This window comes from Drosophila sulfurigaster, chromosome 2R, assembly GCF_023558435.1.
Source record: "Drosophila sulfurigaster albostrigata strain 15112-1811.04 chromosome 2R, ASM2355843v2, whole genome shotgun sequence".
Classification (NCBI taxonomy): domain Eukaryota; kingdom Metazoa; phylum Arthropoda; class Insecta; order Diptera; family Drosophilidae; genus Drosophila; species Drosophila sulfurigaster.
Window position 1 is genome coordinate 12,230,188 of NC_084882.1, and position 12,858 is coordinate 12,243,045.

Here is a 12,858-nt window from a genome sequence, read left to right on the forward strand (position 1 = left end):
ATAACAATACGTTGACTTTGTGTTTTTTGGTATATTTCGTAAACAGTATGCATTGAGAAGGAATTGTGGTCACGCTGCAAACAGCTGGGACCTGGCTGTAAGAGTTTGTAAAAAATGTCTGCAACTTTAATTAAATGTTTTAATTTGGCAAAAGCTGTTGGCACTGGCGCCTTCAGGAACGCACTCGCTACGTCACACAGTCAGCTAGCTGCATGGAGGTGAGTGCAACACCAGAAAAATCGTTCCCATCGCACTCATGTTTTGTTTATATAATACAACAGCCCGGCAACTGTTGGAAGTCTTCTGAAATGCGGTATTCACTCGAGTGTACCACTGCAAAATGAGAAACTAATGGAATTCTTCGATGACCCCAAGCATTGGAGCGAAACTGAGGTGAAAGTTGGTCGAGCATGGCGCACCGATGAACTACGCATTAAATCCAATAAGGAGCTGCACCAATTGTGGTACATTTTACTTAAGGAGCGCAACATGTTATTCACTATGGAACACGAATGCAACGACAAAATGGAAGTGTTTCCGAATCCCGAACGTATAGACAAAATTAAGATCTCCATGGAGAATCTGGAGACAGTAGTCAGAGAGCGCAACAAGGCCTATCATTTGCTCGAAACTGGAGAAACCGGTGAGCGGCCACAGAAGCAGATTCACAATGCATTCGGCTTGCGTTGCAACTACAAGACAATTGAGCACGTCCTGCCGCCGTTCATGAACACCAAGTGGATTAAGGCACAGCACAATACATACGGAGGACGTGCAGTGCACAAGTTCCTGCTGCATTATAGAGAGAAGCTATACAATGTAAAGCGCAAGGCCAAAAAGTAAGTGACCGCAGCACAGGTTAGATTTGTATTTTGTTTAACATTTATTTGCACATCTTTTTAGCCGCTCACGCAATGAGGTCATGATGACTTTGAGGCGTAATCCTAACATTGATTTGCAGATGTTAAAACGCAAATATCCGGACGTCGACATTGACAAGCTGCTCAGCCAAGATAAAACTCGAGGTCACTATGTCACCAAAGTGGATGCTTGAAAGTTATTTGCAAAAAAAAATATACGTAACCTTAACATAACATCATAACTAGTCATCAAATTTGATTTTCGTCCCAGTGAATGCGGCTATTTTTGGTTTTAGTTTCTGCTTGGCAATCCACGAAGGATGCATTCCAGCCTCAGCACTTTCTGGAGTTGCAGCAACAACTGGCAGCACTGCAGGAATGGTTTGCTTTGTGCCACCGTCGTCGTCAAAAGTGGTTTTCTTTCCTTTGAAGCCTGTTATAATAGGCTTTAGTTTCTCCTTGGCCAACCACGATGGATGTCGATTGTTATCACGAGGAGCGCTATTCTCTGACCATTTATTGAGTGGTTTTTTGTATTCCCGTCTTGGCAGTTGCTCTTCTTTATCCTCATCTTCTGTTTCATTTTCATCAGATAAAACAACTGCAGTGGATAAATATGGTTTTCCCGACTCTGTAATGAAGAAGGGATCTTCTACATGAGTCGGTCTCTCTTTTTCCTCTTTTTTGCGCTTTTTATTTGGCTGATCAGCTTTAGCCAGCTTCACTTCTTCATTTCGTTTCGTTTCTTTAACTGTTTTAGGCACTGTTTCCACAACTCTAGGAGTGCGCTCAACCTTTTTAGTAGGCTTCTCTCGGGTTTTCTGTTTACTTTCTATGTTTTTTTGTTTGACATCCTTTGACTTGGCTTTCGGCAACTTTTCCTTTTTATCTGTGGGTGTTTTCGCAATTTCCTTTATTTTTTCCACTTTTACATTGCCTGCCACTGTTGTAATTAAATCCTTTTTTGAATCCATTTCAGCGTCTATAGCCTCTACAGGTTTATTTTGTTCCAACCATTCTTGACGCTTCCGCGACTGTGATTTCAGTTCTTTGAGCTCTTTGCGCTTGCGTCGCTTTTCCTCGGTGCGGTCCAACTTAATACGCCGCTTACTTGTCTCCAATATTTCTTCACGCCATTTGGCATTAGCATCCGTACTCAGACTCAAGCTCTTTTGGAATTTATCAACCAAAGTCAGCATCATTTTATTCAGTCCCAACATGGCAATGGCAACTTCTTCTGGCGTTGCGCGACCATTTGTTAAAACCGCTTTGAGTTGCTTGGAATCCTTCAATAGGAGCGCACGCATTATATCTACAACTTTAAGGGACTTCAGCTGTGCCATATATTCAACATTTTTGCGAAGACGCTCCTTGTGGACATCGCTGTCCGGTTGTTTCTCCAGTGCATCTTTCAATTTGCGCAATTTCTGCACCACCTTTGCAATAGATTGAGCACGTGCTTTGTGTATGACTTTCTTGTTGGAAATGACCTGTGGGAAGAAGGTGATTTATTTTTTGTTCTTTATTTTTTCATATTTAACTTACCAAATTATTAAATTCCAATTTATTCAACATTGTTGTATTTTGGAATTAGCACGCTTTACAGCGTTACCGTAAATTGGATTTTAAAATATCGCAAACTCCGTATGTACCAAAATATTACTTTCGTCGCTAACTTGGTCTCACTCTATTATACAGGGTGCCTTCTATCTTATTTTTTATATAAATTGTTTGTTTGGGTCGGGTGGTAACTTAAAACATTTAAAAAAATTGTTTGTCAGATCTACAAAATATTCATTCAAATGTTTTTTTCTAAAAATTACATTAAAATTAGCCATCACCAAGATTGGTCACTCTGATAGCTTAACCAGTTGATTTGCTCTCGATTTCGATTGTATTTTGATTTCAGCTCAGCAACAGTGCTGAAAAATTGCCGCTGACACCCGAGATTAACCAATACTTATAAATACGGCAATGTAAAAAATTCTTTATACAAAAGAAAACATAATAAACGCGTAAATTAATATAACACAAATATTATTGCAAGTGTAATTGCTTGAAAACGCAATAGTGCTAGTTTGTGCATAAGTTAATAGTTAGATTCGTGTTAAGTTTATATTGACGTAAGAAGGAAGAAAAAACAAGGAGGAGCCACAATTGAAGCGACAGTAACAAAGAAGGTCCGGCAGCAGACACACATACATACAAACGTACATTCATGCATACGCACTTACGCATACATGTACATAGATAAGACTGCACTCCAAATTACATGTCAGCAAAAAATTGCAATCTTAAAATTATGTGCAAATAACGAAAGTGTTGCAAGTGAATCTGCAATTACAATAATGTGATTAAATGAATAATAGCTGCTGCAGCATAAAGGGCACATGCAACGCTTGCTTGAGTCATTGTCATCTCTTTCTCTCGGCTTGTATGCGCGTGTGTGTGTGCAAATAATGAAGAATTATAACTCTGTGTGTGTGAGCGGCAAAGAAAAATATTTAAGGCAGAGCCAAAGTGATTGTCTGACTCACATTAATTTATGCCACCTAATTACGAACTTAATTTATTTCAATCATTTTTAATTAATAAAAATGTATGTATATTTTGCTTCATTTGCAGTCGCAGTTGCAGCTCTTCATACATATTGTTGAGTAGGGCGAGGAACACGCACACCAATACAAACTCAACTCACGCAACCACACACAAAACACATACACAACAACACCTACACCCTCAACACATATACATAGACTGACTGCAGTTGTAAACATCGAAAAAGAAGAACAAAAAAATACCACTAAGACAACCAAATGACGGAATACAAGCTAGTTGTTGTTGGTGCCGGCGGCGTTGGCAAATCGGCGCTAACCATACAACTGATCCAAAATCATTTTGTCGATGAATATGATCCCACAATCGAAGACTCATATCGAAAACAAGTTGTTATCGGTAAGTGCTTCTCCACCATGTATGTATATCGGTCACAATTGTTGCATTTGAAATATTTTTTGTCAGATGGCGAAACCTGCTTGTTGGACATTTTAGACACTGCGGGCCAAGAAGAGTATTCCGCCATGCGTGATCAGTATATGCGCACTGGCGAAGGATTTCTACTTGTGTTCGCGGTAAATAGTGCAAAATCCTTTGAGGACATTGGCACATATCGCGAGCAAATTAAGCGGGTCAAAGATGCCGAGGAAGTGCCCATGGTGCTGGTGGGAAACAAATGTGATCTGCCTTCGTGGAACGTGCAGAACGAGCAAGCAAGAGAAGTACGAGAGAGGCAATTTATTTAATTTGAAATTCAAATTAATTAAATTTTGTATATTTGCAAGGTGGCCAAGCAATATGGCATTCCATACATTGAAACATCGGCCAAGACGCGTATGGGCGTCGATGATGCATTTTACACATTGGTACGCGAGATACGCAAGGATAAGGACAACAAGGGCCGAAAAGGACGCAAAACGAATAAGCCAAATCGTAGATTTAAATGTGAGGTGCTCTAAGTTGGATTCGCATTCGTTTTCTTTTCTTTCGTCATTATCGCCTGTCCTGTCTGCAACAGTGTGTGTGCGTGTGTGGTGTGAGTGTGCCCATGTTTGGAAAACAACAGCTCCAAAATGCAATAGTTTATATATATTTCATTTATGGTATTTTTGCATTACTTTAGTTTACGAACATATATCCACATACATTCACCCACGCACACACACATACACTCACACAGTAAACCCACACACGCACACGCCTACGCACACACATATTTGCGTGTGCGATTGGTGCAATTGTTGTTGAAAGGAGGAAGAACAAAATTGAAATTAATTTAAGCAACTACTAAAGTTTTTATCAAGTATGTCAAATAATTTTTCGTGCAGTATGTGTGTCGTCGTTTCAAGTGCTAAGTATGTGACCCCCCAATCCCACAATTTAAGATTATTAATTAATTATACATTTACCGTATATATTTGTATAAAAATAACTACGAAATACTGTATTTGTAACTGCCTTGTTTAAGCTAATCGCTTTTGCTGCGATGGCGCATTTGGTAGCCATAACCATTTGTTTTCAGTGAGCACGATAAACATAACGATAACATATTGAATAATACGAGATTTATATTTGTATGTAAATTATTGGTTTTCCATATTTTTTGAGGAGCTCAAGTAAATCTCCCAATGATGATTTTCCTTTTTACTCAAAGTCGAACTCAAACATAAACATACACGCACAACACAAACAAAAATTCCATTGAAAATTTCCAAAACAAAAACGAAAACAATTGCAAATTTTAAAAAGTAACGAGAAGCTCACTGTCTAATTCTTATATTTTTTGTGGTGCTAAAAAAAAACAATGAAAACCAATAATAAATAGCACAAAATATTGTATGAATTATTTTAAACGAATCAACAATTTTAGTTTTTCTACTTATGCATATGTAAAACTAGCTTATGCGAGACTTTTACTCCCGTATTCAAAAACAAATCAAAATTATGTCTATTAATATGTATTATTATCGCAACGACTTTAAGCACTCACCACATACCCAAATAAATGTATCAATATCAATTTATGATTAACACTTTTCGCATAAGCTAGATATACATAATACATATGTAGTAGAAGTTGCTGCAGTACAACACAGAATCAGAAGCAGAAACATGAAGCAGCCAATTCATATACAACATACACATATAGTTTGCTCTAAGCTTTTTTATACATACAACATAATATTTAATTTTTTGTATTAATTTTTGCCATACAAAAAGAAAAATAAATCAATTGTGTGTACTATTTAAACCCAACAATGACTTGGTACGGGCAATTGTTATAAATTTTTGATGAATATGCGGACTCTTCTAAAAGTTTCATATAGTTTACTTATTCTCATTATCTTGCTTTGCACTGGTAAGATTAAAAAATTGCATTTAATGTTTTTCAGTATGATTGAGATTTAAATTAACAAAATGAAAAAACATATACATATAAAACTAAATATATGGTTTATTAAGGAAATAACATTTGAGCATTCATGGAATACCCTTAACATTTTTTCAACCTCATAAGTTTACAGACCCACATGTGCACTATGTTTTTTTTTGTACATTGCAGCCCTGGAAATACAGTTTGTTGATGCTATACTCCTACTCAAACAGTTTTGAAATATATTATTTTAATGCCGCTCCGGAGGTTAATAAAAATTAATATAATAAGCTTTACACAAAACCCTTAAACGTTTATTTCTATAAAATAGGTTTCTATTTGGAATAACTTCTAGTCACAGTTGAGAACGCGCGGAATTTTGCGGTAATTTTTTAGGTATTTAGTATATCTTCCTCTGTTGGTCACACTAAGTGTGAGCCTGTCGAATAAATTTTCTCTGAAGTCGTTTCGGCGTTGCCTGTTTTTTTATTGATTGCTAAAAGTGGTGAAGATCTAAATTGTATTTAATTGCATAATAAATATAAAAAAACCGCATCTTGGCACTATATTTGCTGTACTGTGTGAGTATAAAACGTCCAATATTCTTAGCCGGCCTCCAAGAATTTTTGCGCATCAAATGCGGGCGACGCCGACAGTCGCCATCTTTTTTTTTTGCAATGACGCTTTGCAGGAGAACTGAGCATTGCTGGCGAAGAAAAAAATTATTGATAAACTTGTTCGATTTTTATAGGAGATCGAACACAATGAACATGGATGCTAATGCCGTCGAGAATCGTGAAAAAGGAGCGCGATCGTCGTGGACGCGGCGCACGCGGATCACGTTTCTCAGACGCCGATGGCAACAATGGCAACGCAGGCGGTGGCGGAGCAGGAGGCAGCGGCGGGCAGAACATAGGACGCGACAGAAGTCGCGAAAGGCGCAATTGCCGAGTGTACATTTCAAACATTCCATACGATTATCGCTGGCAAGATCTGAAGGATCTGTTTCGTCGTATTGTCGGCTCTATTGAGTATGTGCAATTGTTTCACGACGAGAGCGGTAAGGCGCGAGGTTGTGGCATTGTCGAGTTCAAGGATCCCGAGAATGTGCAAAAGGCCATGGAGAAGATGAATCGTTACGAGCTGAATGGCCGTGAGCTGGTCGTTAAGGAGGATCATGGCGAACAGCGTGATCAATATGGTCGCATTGTGCGTGATGGAGCCGGCGGTGGTGGCGGAGGAGGTGGTGGTGGCGGCGGTGGCAACAACGGTGGTGGAGGCGGCGGCGGTGGACGTGATCATATGGACGATCGGGATCGTGGTTTCTCACGCCGTGACGATGACAGAATGTAAGCATTATGATATTTATTTATTTCCCCCAAAACGTAACACAGATTTCTCAAATACGCTAAGCTCTCTAGGCGAGGTAATGTTTTTTCTGGTTCCAAAACCGACTCGGCGTTATACATATTATGTCAAAATTGTTAAGGATAACGTTAGTTACTTTACTTTTTAATTCAAACACATCTCTCTGGGACGCGTTCTTCTTTGTGCTGATTGATGATGATAACTTTACTTCGCAGTAAAAATACAGGTCGCATCAAAAGGGTTCCGTAATCATCTCGTAATCGTTGCTGCAGCATTTCATATTTAGTTTTACAACGTTGTCGGCATTACGATTCCTGCAAATTTTACGCAGTTCTTCAATATTTCCAATTTCATTAGACTTGATTTGTGTAAATATTTTAAAAGCTTGAGAGGAATGTTCGAGATTATAAAAACGTTGAAGCTTGCAGTTTGTTCTATAATTTGTTTAGATTTTCGGCAGCCAAGCAGATTTGCTTTACTCATTCATTATGAAAATGACATGGAATTGGTTTCATTTTGAATTATTATATAGAGACTTTTCTGCAATATGTAAGTTTGTAGTTATTATTGGGCTTTATTAGGTTTTTGGTTGCCGAGTCCCGAATTACATTTACGTTGGTCATGTTGTACAATTATCGAGAGCTGACTGAAAAATCTAAGATACCAATTAAGTTAGTTGAAGCAAAGTTATTGGTCGACTTTGATATGATGATATGACTGCTTTCCTTAGTCTAACACGATATATTATCATATTTTTTATAGTGTAAATTTAGTCAAGCCATTTTGTGGATATTATTGTGCGTTATCTATAGCTGAAACTGATGATGCGTGCGCTCTAATTTTTTGCAACATTATTATTTTTCTTTGGGAATCCTAAACCGAATCGAGTATTTGTGTTTTATCTCTTGCTTTTGTTATTTTTTCTCTCTGGATCTTTTGGCTTCTTTTTCTAGATCTGGGCGTAATAATTTTAACATGATGTCGAATGATTTTAATTCGTCGAATTACAATTTGTATGGGCTTTCTGCTTCGTTTTTGGAGAGTCTTGGCATAAGTGGACCTTTACATAATAAGGTTTTTGTTGCTAATGTGAGTATATGTATTATAAACAAAAAATTCCAAATAATTGTATTCTAAACCAAAACTGTATTGAACCTTAAAACTATACCAAACCAAAACAAAACCGTACCAAACTGAACCAAAACCACAACTACTCATCTGCATATATTTTTATTCTACAAATGGGATAAAGTATATGATCTATGTCTTTGTCTTGTAGCCTGTATTCTTCGCCCAATTGTTATTGTAAGTCGAAAACGGTGCTTTAAACTATTGTCGACATTAATTTTGTGATCTCATCGTGGGCTCTGTTTCGTATTTATAACCCAACCATCTATATAACTAATATTTAAAAACTGCGGCTTTATTATTTGTGGATTCAAAATTACTTGCGTATGGTAGATTAAAAATTCCTTTATCTAATGGTTACTTCAATTCTCCTGGGCAGTCAATTGGCAAATTCATATTCATATTCATATTTATAATAATGGCTATTTTGATGTTGCACTAATCAATTTTATTTTCTGATCTGTTGGATTTTTAAGATAATATCTCTAAGTGTGCTTAAGGTTGTCGCCTTCTGTCCGATATTTTTCAAAATATTTTTGAATCAATCGATCTGCTAAAAATTGAGATGGGAAGTTTTTATTATAAAGTTGTTAAGTAAATCTCAAAAGAAGAGTTGAATTTGTGTTCGCTCTTAAAAAAACCTACCCAGGTGTTCTTGTTTAAATTATACACATATGTATATATTCTTACAAACAGGCCCACAGTTGCCATTACCTTTTAACTGATATCATCTTCGAAAGAGTGGGATGATAACTTGGTCAATATTTATCAAATACTATTGCGTTGTGTTTTGTGCTTATGTGAATGAGATGAAAACTGAAGGCTTTGTGTTGGTTGGTCTTTTTGTTTTGCCGCCGCATCGATGTGGAAGTCATTCCTAAAAGTGAGCGAGGGGAAATGGGTTATAAATATGAAACAGTCAATCAATTGCCTGCGTCGCTTTTGGATTAGACAACTGGAACTTCGTTCTAATAAAGGAATCGTGTGTGTGGCCAACGCTGGAATCTATTTTGATTTAGATTCGCATTCTGTATTAATCTACATTTTGCAGCAAGTCCAATGGCCACACTTGAAATGCTTTCTGCTAATAATTGCCCTTTTATTTATCTTAACAGCTCGACTACAAGGTGGATAACAAGAAGCTCAAGCAAGTGTTCAAGCTTGCTGGCAAGGTGCAGAGCGTGGATCTGTCCCTGGATAAGGAGGGCAACAGTCGTGGCTTTGCTGTAGTCGAATATGATCATCCTGTGGAAGCAGTGCAAGCAATTTCCATGCTTGATCGACAAATGCTCTATGATCGTCGCATGACGGTGCGTCTGGATCGCATTCCCGACAAGGGTGAAGGCCTGAAGCTACCCGAGGGATTGGGTGGCGTTGGCATTGGTCTCGGACCCAACGGTGAACCGCTGAAGGATGTTGCTCACAATTTGCCCAACGGTGGCAATCAGAATGCTTCGCAGTTGCTCAGCAATGTGCAGAATGCTCAGCAATTGTCCGCTGTCACAGGCGGACCAGTTGTCGGTGGTGGCGCCAATGCTAACAATCTGTTGGGCAGCCTGAGTGGGGTGATGTTTGGAAACAATTCGGCTGTACAGCCGTCGCCAGTGGCGCCAGTGCAGAAACCCAGCATGGGCAACAATGCGGGTAGCGGTGTTGGTGGCCTCAATCTCAACAATTTGAATCCCAATTTGGCTGCAGTTGTTGGCGGTTTGAGCGCAGCGCTATCGAATCCGCAGCTCACCTCTTCACTAAGCAACCTCGGCCTTAATCTCGGCAACTCGGGTGGCAATGACGATGGCCTCGTATCGGCCAGCAATGTGGGTTTGTCCAATAACTATAGCAGCGGCGGCGGCGGCGGTGGTTATGGAGGTGGTGTTGGTAACAACTACAACACTGGCGGTGGCAGCTCGGGAAGTGGAGGTGGTGGTGGCGTCTCTGGGGGCAATGTTGGCTACAATGCTTACAACAGCAGTGCCGTCTCCAACTCGGGCAACAATCAGCTCGATGGCAATGACTATGGCAATGCTGGCAATCAATTGGACATGTTTGGCGGCGGAGGCAATGTCGGAGTGGGTGGTGGTAATGTTGGTGTTGGCGGTGGTGCTGGCAATGCTGGCGGCGGCACCCGCAAATCAGATACGATTATCATTAAGAATGTGCCATTGAGCTGCACATGGCAAACGTTGCGCGACAAATTCCGTGATGTGGGCGATGTCAAGTTTGCCGAGATTCGTGGCAACGATGTGGGCGTGGTGCGATTCTTCAAGGAGCGTGACGCAGAACTAGCCATTGGTAAGAATAGTAATTAGCTCAACCACAATTGCAAATTATACTAATTTGAATTATTCTCTTTGTTATAGGTCTCATGAATGGTTCCCGTCTCGATGGCCGCACGATTAGTGTAAACTACTTTTAATTTGATATAGAACTTAGATTTTAAACTGCGCAGTACGTGCGTTTCCACAGCAAGGATTCTTTTGCAAGATGATGACATGACCAACAACAAAACATCCTAGATTTATCTTATCCCACGAGCAAAGCAGCTATGCGATGCGGTTTTAGTTGTAGTAACTACAAAAAACATATAATTGTTTAATTTTTATACACATATGTATTTACACTACTCATAAACAACAAATGTCGTAAAATAATTGACTTTCCATAATCCAGAAACGACGCAATTCATTTTATTTGTAAGTGATTGAATTAAATATGAAAAACGCTAAAAGATTTTTTGAATGCTACTTATGCCGCTTAGATGAAGTCCGCATGAAAGACAAAAAGGAGTAGAGGGGATTCCCAAGAAAAAGACATGATGCTTCACATTCATATTATTATGTTGTTATTAAATTCTAAACCCATAATTGATTAATTGGCTTAAATACAAAAAAAGTGTTGTGTTCTAGGCATGATTCCGATGTGCGTGGATTCGCTGATCTATTACATATATATGTGGGTGTTTGGGATGGTATTGGGATTACTGGTTATTTATTTTGTAGATTCAGCTGTTGTGGCAGCTTCTGCAGCTGGTGTTGCTGCCACCGCCGGCGTCGTTTTGAATCGTTCAAGGCGGGCGCGTGCCTTTTCTGCCCACTCGCCCTGTCCTTTGGCTTCGGTGGGCGATGTTGCCGTTGTTGCTGTTGTGTTGGTGGCACCGCCTCCTCCGAAACGCTCCTTGCGTTTTTGTAGCTTCTCGTCGGCCATTGTCTTGGGACTCTTCTCGGGCACCACGCATCCAAAGCGTTCTGCACGCCGTTTCAATGCCTCCTTCTGTTGCTCATCGGTCTCCTTGTTTCCATTGTTGGCCTTAATTGAAGCGCTCGATGATTTGTTGACCACAGGAGATGCAGCAGCTGCTGTGGAAGCAGCAGATTTGGAAGCAGCAGCTGTGGCATCTTTTGCAGCTACTGTGATGCCAAACTTTTTTGGCACGCATTGCCAAACGTTCTTGGCTGCTAAGCTCACCGACTTTCTTGTCGCCTACTGCCTTGGGCGTGGCATCTTTTGAGCCACTAATAACAATTGGTTTTCGCGGTGTTTTTTGCTGTTGCCTTCTCCTCAGTGTCCGACGTGTTCGGAATCGTTGTCTCTGCGGCAGGTGCTGCATTCTCCTTGGATGGAGTTGCAGCTACTGTGCTTAGCGTTGTCGTCTGCTGCTGCGAGTTGTTGCGTTTCAACACGATCTTCTTTGTCGGTGGCGAAGTTGCGTCCGTTTCTGCCTTTGATTGCACCGCTTCCAAGAGTTCTGGCAAGGTTGCAGCTGTTGTGGGTGTGCTAACGGGACTCTTTAGGAGCAAATCTTCGTGCTCATCGCCAAGCAATTTGTGCTCGTCTTCATCAGTCAGCGAGACGTCGTCATCGATGCCATCCGCAATAGCTTCAGCTATGGCGCTGTCGTCAAGTGAAATATCACCCTCGAGCAACGCTGTTTGCAGGCGGTCTTGCAGCTCGTTTTTGTTGCCGTTTAATGGCAAGCCACGCAGCTTTAGCTCTCGCTTCAAATCGGCAACCTGCATGAAATATTCATGATGTGGATTGTTTACACATTAACTAATTACACAATTAGACTTACCTTCATCTTGGTAACATCACTTTCGGGCATTTTTTTCTGCTGTTTTTGTACACCTCTATGCGGCAAATACAATAATTTTCTACCAACGACGGTCTGGCAACGCTACAAAAAGCAAGCACAATTGAGAATGTCCACTTGGGAGAACAGGGTTGTATTTGCCAGAACTGTTAAGTTACGAGTAAATTATGTTAAATTCAAAACAAACATTCATTTGCTGAGCATTTATGTTAAATGTGGAGTATGCCTTATTATTTGTGACTCACGTACAAAAGAACATTCGCCCAGTGTTGTAAAATATAATAAACGCGCTAAAATTTAAATTTGCTTTTCACAGCAACATTTCTATAGAAGCTTCATCGATTCATCAACAAATGTAATATGAATGCATAATATTTGTTTCTGTCCCTCCACTATTGTTACGCTTTTGGTGCACGCACACACGTCAATGCTGTCTAAAGCGAACGGGTCGCGTACCAAGATAAGATATAAAAATATGAGCG

The 12,858-nt window shown here is 39.8% G+C and overlaps 6 protein-coding genes across 6 annotated transcripts in view; 3 read left to right on the forward strand and 3 right to left on the reverse strand.

The window, feature by feature from the left end:
- Positions 1-12,858, reverse strand: part of LOC133836953 (uncharacterized) — a 65,577-nt gene that overhangs the window by 49,910 nt on the left and 2,809 nt on the right. The gene's annotated exons all lie outside the window — the stretch shown is intronic.
- Positions 40-1,057, forward strand: LOC133839090 (large ribosomal subunit protein uL29m). Its single transcript, XM_062270423.1, has 3 exons — positions 40-218; positions 282-839; positions 904-1,057. Exons 1-3 carry the CDS (start codon positions 115-117, stop codon positions 1,052-1,054), a joined length of 813 nt encoding a protein of 270 aa, XP_062126407.1. The 5' UTR covers positions 40-114; the 3' UTR covers positions 1,055-1,057.
- On the reverse strand, positions 860-2,567 carry LOC133839089 (uncharacterized). The gene is made up of 2 exons (XM_062270422.1): positions 2,406-2,567; positions 860-2,350 (listed from the first exon to the last, which is right to left on the reverse strand). The coding sequence occupies exons 1-2, from the start codon at positions 2,433-2,435 to the stop codon at positions 1,103-1,105; spliced, it is 1,278 nt and encodes a 425-aa protein (XP_062126406.1). The 5' UTR covers positions 2,436-2,567; the 3' UTR covers positions 860-1,102.
- On the forward strand, positions 2,795-5,667 carry LOC133839092 (ras-like protein 1). Its single transcript, XM_062270424.1, has 4 exons — positions 2,795-3,040; positions 3,486-3,815; positions 3,882-4,138; positions 4,202-5,667. Exons 2-4 carry the CDS (start codon positions 3,677-3,679, stop codon positions 4,373-4,375), a joined length of 570 nt encoding a protein of 189 aa, XP_062126408.1. The 5' UTR covers positions 2,795-3,040; positions 3,486-3,676; the 3' UTR covers positions 4,376-5,667.
- On the forward strand, positions 6,555-11,014 carry LOC133836139 (heterogeneous nuclear ribonucleoprotein M). Its single transcript, XM_062266464.1, is given in 5 exon segments — positions 6,555-6,590; positions 6,592-7,139; positions 8,112-8,247; positions 9,402-10,578; positions 10,647-11,014. Coding segments are annotated over 5 exon segments (1,953 nt in total). The 3' UTR covers positions 10,703-11,014.
- Positions 10,777-12,518, reverse strand: LOC133836140 (enolase-phosphatase E1). Its single transcript, XM_062266465.1, is given in 4 exon segments — positions 10,777-11,712; positions 11,714-11,815; positions 11,817-12,296; positions 12,359-12,518. Coding segments are annotated over 4 exon segments (1,050 nt in total). The 5' UTR covers positions 12,389-12,518; the 3' UTR covers positions 10,777-11,274.

What these genes read in the sequence shown, in the direction of transcription:
- LOC133839090 (XM_062270423.1), top strand. Translation starts at nt 115, where the DNA reads ATGTCTGCAACTTTAATTAAATGTTTTAATTTGGCAAAAGCTGTTGGC. An exon ending in AGTCAGCTAGCTGCATGGAG is followed by an intron (nt 219 to 281) that starts GTGAGTGCAACA and finishes ATAATACAACAG; the next exon opens with CCCGGCAACTGTTGGAAGTC. An exon ending in GTAAAGCGCAAGGCCAAAAA is followed by an intron (nt 840 to 903) that starts GTAAGTGACCGC and finishes ACATCTTTTTAG; the next exon opens with CCGCTCACGCAATGAGGTCA.
- LOC133839089 (XM_062270422.1), bottom strand. Translation starts at nt 2,435, where the DNA reads ATGTTGAATAAATTGGAATTTAATAATTTG. An exon ending in AATTGGAATTTAATAATTTG is followed by an intron (nt 2,351 to 2,405) that starts GTAAGTTAAATA and finishes TTCTTCCCACAG; the next exon opens with GTCATTTCCAACAAGAAAGT.
- LOC133839092 (XM_062270424.1), top strand. Translation starts at nt 3,677, where the DNA reads ATGACGGAATACAAGCTAGTTGTTGTTGGTGCCGGCGGCGTTGGCAAA. An exon ending in TCGAAAACAAGTTGTTATCG is followed by an intron (nt 3,816 to 3,881) that starts GTAAGTGCTTCT and finishes ATTTTTTGTCAG; the next exon opens with ATGGCGAAACCTGCTTGTTG. An exon ending in AGAACGAGCAAGCAAGAGAA is followed by an intron (nt 4,139 to 4,201) that starts GTACGAGAGAGG and finishes TATATTTGCAAG; the next exon opens with GTGGCCAAGCAATATGGCAT.